Source organism: Tyto alba, unplaced genomic scaffold (genome assembly GCF_018691265.1).
Source record: "Tyto alba isolate M040663 unplaced genomic scaffold, T.alba_DEE_v4.0 Super-Scaffold_21, whole genome shotgun sequence".
Taxonomy (NCBI): Eukaryota; Metazoa; Chordata; class Aves; order Strigiformes; family Tytonidae; genus Tyto; species Tyto alba.
The window spans coordinates 6,801,780-6,817,529 of NW_024881295.1; the positions used below are offsets into that span (position 1 = coordinate 6,801,780).

General features: G+C 43.0%; 1 protein-coding gene across 2 annotated transcripts in view; it reads left to right on the forward strand.

Moving 5' to 3' along the window:
* Positions 1-4,487: 4,487 nt before the first annotated feature.
* The window catches only part of KIAA0930 (KIAA0930 ortholog), a 77,876-nt gene continuing 66,613 nt past the window's right edge, over positions 4,488-15,750 (forward strand). For both annotated transcript variants that reach the window (XM_042795569.1, XM_042795570.1), the window contains exon 1: positions 4,488-4,964. In XM_042795569.1, the coding sequence (XP_042651503.1) occupies positions 4,820-4,964 (145 nt within the window). In that variant the 5' untranslated portion in view covers positions 4,488-4,819. The remainder of the gene's footprint in view (positions 4,965-15,750) is intronic.

A 15,750-nucleotide genomic window follows, 5' to 3' on the forward strand; every position in this document is an offset into this window, starting at 1 on the left:
AGGACTTGTGGTGGGTTCATAAGTGGTTAGGTGATTCTGGGTACAGTACAAGTACAGCTCAAGGGAAAAAATGAAACATGGATTCTATGCAAGTAGCTTATAAAACCCAAGAGCCTGTTATCACAAAGGCCACAGTTCACATCTCAAAACTCTTAAGATAATTACACTCAGGAATACCACAGGAGCAACCTTGGATAAAAGGCTCAGGTGCAGAAGGCTCAGTGGTTTTGACTGCAGAAGAGAGGGGTCAGGCTGAACTGAAAGCTATTCATATATGTTCAGACATATGTTTCTACTCCTACAGTGCAAGACTGAGCACCTCTGGCTTCCATTCAGCATATCCTGTGGCAATTAACTGATGAAAGTAGTGACAGGGATGACACGAGTAGTACAAAGAAAGGGGAAAGGACAAAGATCTAAATAGGTAGAACACCTCTAATTTCAGAAATACATGACCTTAAATATTCTATTGTGCATTCAGAGAAATAACTACAAAGAATAATTTTAGCGGAAAAAATCTTGTAACATTCTATAGATAGAACTTTCAGAAGCTTTAATTGTAGGTTTACTCTTGGGAGCAGAATTAGTCCTGTGCTGAACACTGGAAAGTTCCAGAAGTAACTTTGAATTATCTTTCAAGCTGATCAATATAGCACAGTTTATAATGGGAGGCCCAAAATTGTTGTGTCCTAAGTCAAAATGCCTTGATACAGCTAGGGAGTCAATTAAATAAAGATTGCAGAATTAATTTTCACATATAAACTCACTGGATGGCCCACTGACCCATGAGCATGCCTTCAGCAGAAAGCAGCAGACTGCTGAAGATTAAAATACCCCAATTTATGACTAAAATATGAATAGGATTTTTGAGAAAATTGCTTAATCTCTTTGGCAAAAAGCTGCATTTTATGCCCTGTATTTTTAAAGTGGATATAACATTTGTTTGCCATATGTGGCTGTTATAAATCTGAATTCATTTTTATTGGTAAAGAAAGACATTAAAAAAATAAGGATACTCTGCAAGCTTGTAATAAGTTGAATAGGACTTTCAAAGCTTCAGAATTACAAAGTCTATTCCTGCAAAATTTTATGCATGTACAGAGCTTGAAGCACTCAAATAATGCTGATCTCTTAGACAGGGTATAAGTAACTTTGTAAGTTTTGAAAGGTACTGTAAGTCATATATAGTATAGGACTCATCCATCAAAAATACATTCAAATGAATTAAATAAGTCCACATGTGCTAACTTGCAAACTCATTTTAATTGTTAGATATTCACACACCATGTGGGCTTCTTAATATGTATTGCAGACTATCACTATTAGCTGCTACTAAAATAAATATAGTAAAGAAAATATAGCCATATATAAATAACTCACTTTATGTATGTATAGCAAAGCTTGACTATTATTGCCTAATCCTGGTTATTTACAATGAACTTGAGATTTTTGTATTGTTTTGTGTTTCTGCTGCATAGAACACACATCATAAGTTAAAAAGATGCATCCAGCCTATCCTCTGACCCATAGCCTATCTATCTTGTTAATCAATAGACATATTTTACATTAGTACACAAAATACATTATTATATAAGAAAGCACAGGGATCTTTTGTCAGGGCATTGTGCAGGCCAGAAGCTCCCTGGGGGCCAGGGAACCGAGGACAGACTCCCAGGTTGTCAGGGCCCTTGGGGGCCACAGCTCAGCACTACAGAACCTAAGGAAGGCAACAGGGTAAATCAGAGCCCGGGGCAAAAGGTATCTCCATGGTCATGAGGCAGGTCCATAACCAAGTTGAGAAGCCAATGTGTGTGTGTGTGTGTGTAGGCCCCAGGCTGGTCAGGGCCATTAAGGCCTATTAGTGCCCCCAGCGCCCTGATACCCATTACCCCTTTGCAAGATAGAGAATTTATTATTTTGTGTGTAATTGAGTTCAGTAAGAGCATGCACGGTAGGATAAGGCTCCGGATACCCATTATAGTGATAACATGGTGCTAAGTGTTGGTGAAGAAGACCTTTAGGAGCAATATATAAAGATAGAATGCAATGCCCCCTCTCCATCAGGAGTGTGGCTAGGCAGAGGGGTTTGTTGTTTTAAAATGTACCATGGGATCTTTAAAAACCAAAATCAATTGGCATTGCAGATTTCTAACAAATCCTACGGGTACTTAATGAATAGTCCCTTTAAGAAAACAGACTTTATCCCTCTATCTTCTGATCAAGAGCTGTGATCTAGTAGGAGGCGTGCTTCGCTAAGGAGGCCTATGAGAAGAAAAACTGAGGATTTTGTCAGTGGGCCTGTTTTGATAGAAGCCAGAGAAAGTTGAAGGTAAGGCTAGGAACTGGATAAGGGCAGGAACACCATTTCATCATACACAAGGCCTGGACAGGGCAGCAGAAGCTTTGCTTAATCGCTTTTTTTAACCAGGGTTTCTGGAACTTTAGGGTGAGTGTTTGGGGCTCAGTCAGGGGCTGAACTGCTGGAGGCTCTGGAGAAACTGTGGCAGGGTTGTCTACTGGCTGGTGACACAACAAGTGTCAAGTATTTCTGTGTACTCTATCATGATAGTGGTGTTGGTATCAAGCAGTAATTTACTGTAGAAAAGTGCCCGATCCTTAGCTAGTACAGCGTGATGTGAAGTAAATGAGACCTCGAGTTCCTCTGACAGCAGAGAGATTCCTTCCTCCTGTCTCAAGTGTCATATCTTGGCAATGTCAGGAACAACTTGGAGGCTAACAGGACAGGACAGTCTTCTGTTGCTCTTCCCCTTTGTAAACCCGTGGGATAAATAACTAAAGCATGCATTTACAGGGCCAGCACGTGACTGCAAACCTTCATTCTCTCCGAGAAAGAGAACTATCAGATTTAACAATGGAAGAGGTGCTTAAGTCCTGTGAATGTATGTCCATGCTTTCCATTGCTTCATAAAAAACTAGATATTTTACTAGGAAAATGTCGCATCCATTTAAAATTTCTCTCGTGTCCAATTCAGCATAGGGGCCTTCCATAGAAAATACTCTTGTCTATACCCTTGTAATGGGAAATCAGTATATGGTTGTAAATAGCATTCAGCAGGTGTCTGATTGTTAGTTTATTGGTGTCAGAAGTTGACATGAAACTGAAATTGGAAACAAGGCGTAAATGTGTGCTATTTTGGAGAATGATCATGCAGCATTTGAAAACATTTCTTATTAAGCCCTAGCAAAAATCCCAGCTCTCAAATGATGTCAACTCACATCTTAAACCCTCTGTCCCCTTCTGTCTTTCCCATCACCGCCTTCAAGGCCTGCTAAGTTTCAAATAGGACCTCAAAGAGCAGAAAAAGCTGCATAAGCCTTACAAGTTTATTGGGAACTTAGGAGAGCATAAAGTAAAATTATAAACAAAAAAGTGTTGAGCAAGTTGTTTGCAGAAGAATTGGGCAGGCAGGTGCATTATCCTCTGTCCGTGGCTTAGCAAATCCTTAATTTATGAGCTGAGGAAGATTTGGCCATTGTTGGTATCTGCTGGGGACAACCAGCAGCAGTGGCAAGGCTTGGGGTCCAACCTCTTCAGCACAAGCTGGCTTAGTCCCCGAGATCACCCATTCCTGATTTACATTACAACTCCCTAGCAAGATGTGCTAACGCTAAGGGAGAGGTGTCTTGGCTTTTGGGAGACACTTGAGGGGGTGCCTTGGGTTGGGTTTTGTTCCTGTAGCGCTGTACGTGTACAGTTACAGCTGGCAGGGGACAGGTGAGCAAGAAGGAAGCAGCAGCTCAGATTTGATGTCAGTGGGGCAGGCAGGAGAGCTCTGCCCACAGTGGCAAGAGTCTGGGGACAAATCTGTGGGACATGATGAGCGGGAAGGATGGGGAAGAAGCTGTCCAGAAAGCCTGACTGGAAACAGAGGATCTTTAGATGAGAGAGACACAGAGCTGCGTGGGCTGCCCTGGGTGATGGTCAAACACGTAGCTCTGCTCTCCAGGCAGAGCCTGCCTTCAGGAAGATTTTCTTATCTGTCTGCTTGTCCTCGTGGGGGTCACAGACCACCTGAAATACTGTTCTGCATTTTGTGCCTGGACATGCTTGGTTCTTCCTACAGGAAAAGGTATTTTTCACCAACATAACACGTGAAAGGCAACAATTGCGGGTGTGAGCATGGGCGAACGAGCAGGGGGTTTACCCTGGGTGAGGGGGCTCTTGCTGATGTCCTCTGAAGCCCAACTCACCAGTGGCACCATTCTGGTTCCCCTTACTCCGTTTACAGCTTCCAGGGGAAGTTTTTCCTTCCTAACCCGCGCACCTGAAGGTGCGTTTGTGCAGCGAGGAGTCAGCTCTCCCGCAGGCTTGCGTCGCAAAAGGCCCGCGTAAATATTTTGGGGTGATATTCAATTACTGCTCAGGAAAACCCTGACGGGGAACAACGACGCGCCCGCCACGGGAAAGGGGGCGGAGCCGCCCGAATGGGCGGGGCGTGGGCGTGGCCACGCCCCGGCGGGTCCGCCCCCGGGGCCGCTGTAGCAGGAAGCGGCGGAGCGCGGCCGGGTAGCGCCTCTGGAAACGGTCGCGGCGTCCCGGGGGGCGGCTGGCGGCGCCCGGTGAAAACTTTCTGAGGGGTGAACCGGGGGAGGTGCCTGCGCCCCTCGCCTGAAGCCGGAGGCATAAGCGGGGCCGGGAAGGTTTCTCGTCGTTTGCATTACCGGGCGCCCCCCCCGCCCCGGCTCCGCCCGCCGCTGCCGGGAGAGCCGTGCGGGCGGCGGGGGCGGCAGCGCCGGGTGCCGCGGCCGCCTCCGCGGGGCGGCCTGACATGAGATCATCGCCGGCGGCGGCAGCGGCATGGCCTCTGCCAGGAGCGGCGGCCGCGCCGGGCCGAGGGACGAGGAGGCCAACGGCGACCTGGACCGCTCCCTGCAGCAGATGCTGCGGGCGATAGCGGAGGAGCGGAGCCGCGCCGGCCTCCGCCAGGAGATCAGCGGCCTCGGTGAGTCGGCGGCCGGGGCCTCCCCGCCGGGCCGGGCGGGAGCGAAGGGGCGAGCGCGGCGCCCCGGGGCCGGGCGGGGACCCCCCCGTCCCTCCCCGGCTGCGGGCTGGGGCAGCGCCCCGCTTCGCCCGGTGCGGGCGGCGGCGGTGGCCCGGAGACCTGTTGTGTGCTGCCGGCTGGGCGGCTGTCGCGGGGATGGGCCCTTTTTCCTTCCCAAGTCCCCGAGAAGCGGAGGGAGCAGCTGTCTGTTCCATTGTCTGAAATGCCCTTGGAGAAAAACGGTCAGAAGGCTCTATGCACATGAGCCGATTTTTTTTTTTTTCTTTTTTTAAGTATAAACTATGTATCGTGTTTTGAAATACAAGCAGAACAAATTTTTTGTTACTCGTGCCAGTGCATGCGATTGTGTGGCCCCCATATGATCTCTGTTGATTTTTTTTTTTCCTCTTCTGAGTCAGACACCTCCCTTCTCTGAGTAAATGACTTCACGCCGCTTGCTATGGTCTAGTAAGCACATAAGGTTGTGGCTCTTGCTGGTCAGTTAATTTTTAAATTTGTGGAGGTTTTCTTTAGCTTTCTGGCTATCTTATTTACTTACATCTCGATCGATGCAGATTTTACATGACATATCTTTATTTAGCTTTTGGCAAAGCATATGCATTGCAAAATAGAAGTTTGAAGTTGAAATTTAGGCAACAGTGGGGTACAACAGCTCCCTTAATCAGAGTCCTTTGCATCAGGAAACTCTTCTGGCTAGGCTAATGGATAGAAATAATTAATTCTTATGTATAACAACAGACTGTAGAGAGAAGTTTTTGATGTGAGGAATAGTTTCTACCTTATTCAGAACTTCTGTATATCCTGTACAGGACCTGTGCTCTAAGGCAATGAATGCCCAGGAGTACTTGCAGGGTCAGGGCTTTAAATTATGAAAAGTAATGTGTGATACTTCCCTTGTTTCTTCCATGTGGCCTTTATTAACAGCTACTCCTTCCTGACCTCATTTATAAGGTCCCAAAAGTCTCCATTTCTGAGTCTCTTCTTTTAAGACTCAGAATGAGTTTTTATTTGAGTTTTTCTGGCTTTGTGTTGTGGATTGGCATGGGAAATCTCTCTGGTTCTCCGTGTGACCTTTATGCATCAGTTTGTCTGACAGTGTTTACTGGGGTCCCCCCCAGGAGGATCGGGCTCTCCATCCTTTGTTTTTGCCTTGGACATAATGAAAGCTTGTGGAAACAAAGAGAAATGATGAGTCCTTCTTGCTTCTTTATGCTTTTTTTTCTAACAGAATTGGATCTCCAGGCTTTACTGTAGTGTAAAAACGTTACAGGGCCAAATAAAGTGTTATGGTAAAGAAACTGTAAACAAAACAGGAAAAAAACCCATAAAATCTAAATGTCTGTGAGATTGCAGTCATTGAAAAGCTGTCTCAGCTCATGTTTGGCTGTATCACGTTTGAATGAAAATAAAGACTCACGGGAATAGAAATATCACCATTGCTTTCTTTTACTGAAATTGGAAAAGGGAAAAACTGGTGGCTGGGAAAAATGTAGAAATGCTTCCTCTCTGCTTGTGTTTGAACACACATCTGCAATAACTCGTCATGAGAGGTCCTGCAGTGTAACTTTGGGATAATCACCCAAGTAATAGGACAGTATTGCACCTCTCTCCTGCTAAATGAGGACTTGAAAGGAAAACCTCAGGAGAACTGCTTAGCTCATTGTGCTGAGAGGCTGATCCTGGCTTTGGAGATTTGCCTGTGTACGTCTATACCTGTGTGGAAATAGGTTATATACGTCACTACAGGAGTGCTTCAGATGTTCAGTTTTCACATCCAAGGAATGGAACTGAACTTTTAGCTGAAAACACTGCAGTTTGCCAAGCCCACGAGCGCAGTGTCCTGCAGGTGGGGAATTGCCCTGGGCAGCTGTGGGTCTGATGGACCTTCAGCTGTGGTGGCTGTGAGACAGCTTGGTGATTTTAACGCAGGGAGAATCTGTTCAGTGGTGGCTGTTTCTGAGCACAGTTGCTGAATACCAGTTCCCACTGGCACTCCCCTTGCTAATCCCCAAGCACTGCAGAGTCTCAAAGTGGGACCCCGCTCAGGATTAGAGGTTCTAGACTCAGGTTGCCATAGGGACATTTAAATTTTCACAATGTCTAACCATTTTTTTTAAAATCTATGTATATTATTACTTAAAGTTTGGGAGGAAGCTTCCTTAAGGCCTAGGAGACAGGAATCTCTCCATGTCATAAATCTCCACTTTTGCATATTGAAGGATTTTCCGGGATCTTAATTTCATTGTGCGCTGCCTGTTCCCTGGTACATAACATCATCACTCCCAGTGAGTGAGTGTTCTTTTCCCTTATTCTGTGATTTATTAATAGGGAAGTAAACAGTTTGTGTACTTCTCTTAGGAAGAACATTAAGCTTTTGCAGTGGTGCTCAGTAGAAACTGTAAATGAACAGAAGGTCATCAGGTGTAATTTCATGTGTTAAATTTATGCATGCCTGGACTGCACTAGCAACTGCTGTTGCAGGACAGGCAACATAGTCTGAATAGCCCCGGGCTATTCCAGGGTATGCTGGACAGCAGCAGCACAGCAGTTGTAAAGGCTTTTCCTTGAGCTCAGTACTCAGGAAAGTAGTCACAATCCCACAGGGGTTCAGGTGGCTAACACAGAGGCTTTGTCTGCTCCTTGTGCAGGGGTGCTGTTGCTCAAAACAGTCCCAATGATCCAACCTGTGGCCTGTCACCTGTTGGCCTAGCGTGCTCACAGCTGGTTTTATATTAATGGTATTTCTTTTTGTAATGACCAGATCCTTTTCAGCTGTGTCAGTAGGTTAAACCTGTTGTGAGTTTTTCTGAGTTAGCTTGAAATCAGCTGGCAGAGACTTTGACCATGTTAAATTCTGTTTTTTCCCCAAGTGCTGTTAACTCCTCAATAATTAAATGGGACTCACTGGTTTATAATTCAGGTGTCCTCTCTCCTTTTGTGTATTCCCTTTAAGTGAGCCCCTACTTCCTGGCCTAAAGAGGAAATTGCTGGTTTTGCTGGTGTTTTGGTGAGAGGAATTGCTTTATTTTGGGAATATCATGAGTGTTTGGACAAGTATTGTGCAAAAATGTAAATCCCTTTGCATGAGATTTTCCATATTGTTCCGTTGGTATAATGTGGAAAATATAGCAAATCTGACATTGAGTTTCAAAACAATGACTCATGCATGACTCCTTACCAAGCTGCTTAGGGGGAAGGATGATGCCTCTCCGAGAAGCAGCCTTGTCTGGATGTTAGCATCATCCAGTTGTGCAGAGCATTACACTAGTGTTGCGTGCAAAGCTCACTCTGAAATGTTGTTTGTTAGAACATTTCTCTGGCAAAATAGTTCTCCATCTGGGGGAACGCCAGACTTGCTGTACCTCTCCTAGACCAGCCTGCACGTAAGGCTCTGAAGTTACCTTTTTGGCTAAAGCCATGAATGGGGAGGGAGGGTACTTTTGGTTGTTCCTAAAACTACTGTGTAATGTTGTCAGATGCTTAATTTCCCTGTGTCCTCCGATGACAAGTTGCCCTGCCTTTGGCGTAGCACAGTGTGCTTGGGTGGAGGTGTGACTTTGTGCGTACTGGAACTTATAGTAAGTAAGGAAAAATAAACAGGTAGATCTCACAGGTCTTGAACTGTGGCTGATTGGTAATGGAGATGTGTAGCCGGACAAAAGGTGGAGAAGCCTTAGGGCTCCTGAGAAGCCCACGGCTGCCCTGCGGGCTGCAGGAAACCAGGAGTAAATGAGCAGTTGAAAAGGCTGCCACCGGGCACTGAAGGTCTGTAATGGTGGTCACAGGTGCTGGTGGAGAGGCTGGGCCCTGCAGAAGGCCTGATAGTCTTCTCAGTAATGAAGTGGTTGTTCTCTTTGGTTTCCTGGTGGTAGAGGAGGTGTTCTCATGCTCACTGACTGTTGATGAGAGGAGGGTGTACTTGGCATAGGGACAGCAGAAGGAAGAACATTCATCCTCAAAGTCGGAGAATTGCTTGGGCTTGTTTGTGCATCAGTGCACCTCAGGGCTTGTCATGTGAGTAAAGACAGTGGGATGATTCATGTGCAAAATTATCTTGATGAATAAATCCTGGAAATAAATAGGTCTCTAGCTTCCCTGGGAGAAGGAAAGGTGAGGTGGCATGAAGTAAGTGCTCATGTGCTTGTTGTGAAAATATGATGGAAGCATAAAGACCCAAGTGGGAAAATGTGGCTAGGAGAATGAAGAAGAGTGGAAGGAATTTTTGGAAAGCAAAAGAGGTTAAAATGAAGAAGTAAGAATAATTAATTACTTGAAGATTCAGACCTTAACTATCAAAGTATAATAACTTCTAATTAAATTATAATATTCAACAGGGGGATGTATTTGCTTCTGAAACTTTTAAGAAAGTGTAGCCACTGAGTAGGTGGAAGTGTCTGCTGAGAGTTCGCTGCAGTACAGAACTGGTTTGACAGGAGTAGCTTTCATGCAGAAACAGAACATGCTCTTCGTTCACGGTGCTTCCTGGAGTTAGTTCAGTGAGTTGTCCAGTCAAAGGTGAGAAACTACAAAAGCTGGGAAGCTTTGTTTTAATTTTCTTTTGATCTATGAATAACAAGAAGGCATGAAAATCACATCTGTCCTAACAAAAACTTGAGGGACATACACAGCCAAATTCACTAACTACAGGTAATGTGCCCTGTAATCAGTTAGTTTGATGTACAAATATGTTTATAAATTTACTGTCTTTTCATTCAAAACATTTAGAAGGATTTGAGTTTAAAATACAGTTTTAATTACTTGTGCCTTATTATTTCTACAAGTTTTTTGTCCTATTCATAAACAGTTTTGCAACAAATGAAGACGAAATGTTCAATAAAAAATTATTAGTCAAATACTGAAGAGAAAAAAAAGAAACACCCTAATGTAAGTAAGTTATAGTAAAATTTTAAAAAACAGTAGTGTCTGGTTCAGTAAAAAAAGAAATAAAAATTAAAAAAAAAAATCAGTGTTTCAGGTAGAAAGAATCTGTATTTCTTTCCAGGAAAAGTTCTAGAAAGTACAAATGTTAAGCAAGATCAGAATAGATTATTTATATCAAAGTTAAAGTAGGTACTTGGAAGTAAAAGTGATTTAACCAGCTCACCTTGGGTATCAAACGTCAAATTTGTGTTGGAGAAAGATAAGCAAATAGCAAAGAAATTCCGGTGCAATAATGGATATAATGTGCTTGCTTTTTTTTACATATATATATATATGTATGTTTTTTTTTTTTTTTTAAGTTAGAAGGGGAAGATGATTTTAAAGCTGCTTTATTTTTTTGGCTAGCATAGAAAACTGTCTAGGAAAAATTTCTGAAATCGAGCGTGCATGTAGACATTAGATGCGTAGTTGAGTGCTTGGTTAGGGTGGTGTAGTCGAAACCAGAGCTGGAGCCCATCCTGAGACCCAGTGGATTTTGTCATGGGATGGGAACGTGTTTCTGCTTGTTCAGCAGTCCTGTGTGCAGGACGGGTGGGGTGAGGGATGTGCTTGCCAGGTCCTGCAGGGGATCTGTCTTTGTTTTCCATCCCGGCAAGGCCCCAGGGCAAGGAGCAAGGCTGGCCATGCTGGAGAAGAGAGGGTGGGAGAGAGGACCTTGTGGTGCTGGTCTGGGATGGGCCTCAGCGAGCGGTACTGGTGTGAGGAGTATTTGTGCCCTCCAGAGACATCAGATTCAGGCAAGTCCGATGGAGGATAGTTTTGGATGGTTGTATCGGGGCTGGAGCGGGTAATTTTAAACGCAGGGTGCAGCACCAATTTTTAAGGCAATGTCTCTTGCTGTAATACACCAGTGAGACCAAAGCAGTTGAAGGTGGCTGCTGGGAAATTGCCTTTCTGGCAGGGCTGTGCTAGGTGGCATGCTTTGTGTTGAGGAGATTTCTTTCTGCTAGCATCACAGAGCAGAAGAGAGGCTGTGATTGTGCTATGGTGGTGAGGACTGAGAGGGGGACAAATGAGAGAATCTCACACTGGGACTGGGAGACCTTGTGGCGTTGAGATAGGATTTTGTGGGATTACAGACAGACACAAATAACGATTCTGAAGGCTGTCACTTCTGCAGTCAAGCATGGGATATTTAGGAATATGTGTAGGATCAAGTAGTGGAGAATGGCAATGTGGGGTAAACTCCAGGGCTGCAACCCTCCAGAGTAAATACCTTTTTTTTTTTTTTTTTTTATGGTGGTTCATTTAAAATTCCATTTTCATTGTTTATTAGAATCTTGCTCATGCTGCTGTCACTAATGGCCTGTCAGGCTTTCCATTACACACCAGTGTTTCAGGGGATTTGTAATTTGGCTATGGTTAGCTTCTGTCAGGAGCTTGACAGATGTCATCGCAGATCAATAATATAATGTGGTCTTTTTTTTTATTACAGCTTTTACATATTTTTTTTGAGCAGTTAGCTTATTAGTGTATTCTTTCTTTTTAATGGAGATGAAGCTTTGAGATTTTCATGTCCTGCTCAAGAGTATACATGTTCATAGGAGTCAGACTGGAGATGTTGAAATAAGGAGGCAAGATTTAAGAGAAAAAAAAACAAAACAAAACCCAAAAAAACCAAACCAAAACAAAACCCAACAAACAACAAAAAATAACCTCAAATCCCACCCCAATGACAAAAAAAAATACCCTTCAGAACATTGTTGGCACAACTAAATAAGCAGTTAAGTTTTGAAGACAAGTGTCTTGGTTTTGACTGGGATAGGACTATCTATTTCTTAGTAGCTAGAATAGTGCTGTTAATTTTTGGATGCTAGCAGAAGTTGCTGGATGCCCAGTTTTTTGAAAATTAGTCCCTCAGGGTTGCATTATGAATGGCTGACCGTGGGAATAGTCAGAGTATTTTAAAACACCCATCTCTTTTGCATATAATACTGTAGATCTAGTTGATAACTTAGCTGTTCAGCTTTGTTGTTCTAGCAGTATACTCTAAATCTTTAATAGTGTACGAGTCACAAATCTGTTTTGAAGTCTGGGTTCTGTTTTGAACTTTAAGATGGATGGGAGGTCTGTCTTAGATATTAAAGTACAGTTCAGGATGGATCTTCAAGGATTTAACAGTATGTCTGATTGGATTCTTTCCAAAGAAATGGAAAAATTAATTTCCTGAAGGATGAAGCATGTTAGTCTCCCCTCTCATCGTCTGTGTTCAGGATGCTGATCAATAGAAAAAGCCCAGAGGATGCAAACTTTTCAGCAGTTGAAGTACGCTGTTTTATGTTTTGTCTGCATTTTTGAAAAACCAAAGCCCTGCAATGAAGTAGTTACTAATGATTGTTGCATCTACTTATCCTTGTAAGCAGGCTAAGTAGGATTAGGGTTGTAGCTTGCTGACATTGACAGTGTTACTATGAAGTGAATGATAAGGTGTAAGGAGAAAGTCTGTACAAAATCAATTCATGGTCACAGGAGTCCAGTGAATAGTGAAGCTACTTTCTTCTACTCAGTGTTAAAAGGAATGTGAAACAAGCTGATTTTGGTCTGTTTGCAGCCCCTTGGGCTAAACAGGGTGAATGTCAGAGATTCAAGGTTGCTCTTTTTTTGTGTGTGTGATCTCAAAGAATGTATTGATTACTTTTCTTGATTCGTGAAATAAAATGCAATCTGGATACAGAAATCCCAGATTCAGCATCATACTGCTCTTGTAGTGGCATTGGGGTAACCTGGGCACACTTCAACAGCGGTTTTGTTGACTGAAGTTAATCAGATGCAACAACAGTCCTAAGTAATTTTTTTTTCCTTGAGTTTTTACTGTTTAAGGCATGAGTACTACATGTAAGGTTTTAGAGGGTTTTCTGCAATCCCATCTTAGAAACGATGCTTTAAAACTGTCATTTAGGTTTGCTTGGTCTCTAGTACTGACTGTGTGTTAGTACTGTGCAGAAGTTGAACCCTAAAAACAATTATATTCTTTACCTTCCTTCTCTGGGGGTGCCTTAAACATGTTTCACTAGGGTCTCAAAGTTAAATTCCTTGGATGCGAATGTATTGTTTTGTCAAGCAGATAGCATGCTGTGACATCAAGAGTGTTTCTTTTTGGGGTCGTGTTCTTCCTGCCACTACAGAATGAGGAAGCAGCTACGGGTGCTGGTATTTAGGTTTTATCTGGTGTTCAAAATATTCTTTGCATAATTTTTTCTTACAACTGGATCTGTCAGAAAGCATAGCACATGGCCAGCAATCAGTAATCTTCCACACTCAGACCAATTTCGAAGCATTCCAAGGTGTTTCCAAGTACAGTGGTGTGCTCAATGTTCAGGAGTGCATTTGAGGCCACCTAATCTGTTTTACTGTGTCTGGTTTCCCTCGTGGGAAATTGCATCGTTGGACTTTCTGTGTCTCCTCTTTAACCAAGATGTGCTCAGTGAGTTGCCCCTGGGTTTGATGTTAATGTTGGGTGATGAAAATCTTAATGGCTCAATAGCGAGCTAGCTTTTTGTAAGCTACCACACAGAGGGGAGAGGCTCTGTATCTGTAATTGCCAGAGGCTGCCTCCATGCCTGGATTCTCAGTTTCAGGAAATTTGCATTAGGCATTGGTATTGCTTTGTCAACATTGGGGCTGGAGCGTGTAGGGTCTTCTGTAGGAAGATTGGCAGCACTTAGCCTTTGAACACTTGGGTGGTGTTTCCTGCGATCAAATGGATGTGGAAGATGTATTACTCCCAATTATCTATATCTGGAAGTAATATAGACGGTTTTAGCTCCAATCTCTATTTGCTTGTCTAGCTACCAAGCTTGGATAAAAAGAAGAGAGTTGGGAGTTCTTGGTCCTGTCCCACAGGGTTCCATGTGATCAGCAGGAACTTGAGAAGTGGATTAAAATAACAGTGAAGCTTGAGCTATCTTTGCATTATGAAGAATTTTATTTAATTGCCTGGAGATACTGAGGCCTCATCAAGGTGGGGGAACTGTTTTGAAATTGTTTTACAGTATTCTGCTAAGAACTGAGAGACTTCACCAGAATTTTATTCCTCTGCTTTTCCAGAGAAAAATACAGGAGTTTTTGAATGTCTAGCAATGCTATATTTTCACTAAGGAGTATGTTTAGTTACCTGCCTTAAAGGGCCTGGAGAAGTGGATTTTCAATTTCCATAAAACTCAGTGCTCCATAATAATGGCGATGTTTAGTGTGATTAAGTAATCAGTCTTGAGGTGATGAATTTATTGCCTCATAAGCATCACTTCTAGATAGTTATTTCCTGAACTCATGTTTTCAGAAACAAAGCAAGTGCATTGCTTGGAAATGAAGCTTGGTGTAAGCCTAGTGGCTTCCCAAATAATCATGATACAACTTTTTATGTACTTCATAGGAATGATTAACTATTTTTTTTTCCCTTGGTTTTAATGAGAAGTTTAATTCTGCCTAAATAATGAAGATCTGAATGGATGACCCATGTTTTTCATAACAAGGGTGACTAAACTCTAGTCAGAGCATCATGTGAATTGTTAGTAGGCCATGTTTTACGTGAGTAAAAGGAAACTAATTTAATCCTCTCTGATATTACAAGCATAGATTGTACTATGCTGTGTTCTTTGGTCTGATTCGTCAGATTCATACTGGATTGTGTTTCATAAGGAGCTTTTTTTCCTTCAAGATAAAAGTACTTTTTTTTTTTTTTATGGAAGAGTGATGCCTTCAGTACTTTTTCCATGTTTAAGTGTGCCTAGTTGCTTCTAGAAGCTAATGCGGAAATAGTGGTTGTGAGCCTAACATGAAAATGTAAAAAAGCAGGCAAAGTCCAAGATCCAAGTATGCTGTTTGAGGCTTTTAAAATTTTCCTGGTTTGCATTTAATTCTAAAATAATATTTCTAGGTATCCCAAATATAAAAAGACTTAAAAGTTTGGACTTGCTTGTAATCCTGTCTTAGAGCTCACTCTAATGTTTTGCTCTGAGGCTTTATGATTTGACTTTTGTAGATGGTACATAACTAGGTAGATGTTGCACTTTGAGCAGGCTGGTGTCCCATATCTGGAGGCTGTCCTATCCTCTGCATGAGAGGTAGGCTGCTCCTTACTGTAGCATGGGCAGGAGCACCACCTTCAGCTAGTGATATTTAAGTGTCATTATACTGTTTTCAAATGTTGCCAAGGGATAGAAAACTGTCATCCATCTGATGCTTGCTTGAGACTTTGAGTCCTTAGTCAACCTGAGGTTTTATCATTCAACATTCTTTTTACTGGATGTTTCTGGCACTACAGGAGGAAGGGGAGGAATGAGTCACTCTCTAAACTGTAGCACAGTTGAAGTCTATAACCCTGCATGCATGCACTGAGGGGGGATATACCAACCATTAATGCTGAACTTCAGAGATCTGGATTTAGTGTCTGCTCTTCTGTGGATTTCTTGTGATTTTGGGCAGGTTGCTGGCACTCTTTTCAACTGTGTTCCCCATCTGCTATTGGGAAATAATAAACTGTTAGCTCAGAGGAAAAACTCTCCTATGGTTGACGACTCTAATATCTTGGAGACAAAGGCTAAGTGGGAGCTGAGATCTCCCTCTGTAAGCAACGTCCCAGAGGTGTGGCATAGCATAGCCACAGTGGAGTGCACCAGGGAAAGCATGGGTGCATCCAGTGTGGCCTGTCCTCTTCAGTCTTGAGTTCATTGGTGTGGCAGAAAGATTGAGCAAATGAGAATAACAAGGAAACCAGAAGACTGATAGTTCATATATTGCTGTGTTAAGTTATTTTAATGGCTTTGTTCCCTGTCTGAACAAAAAC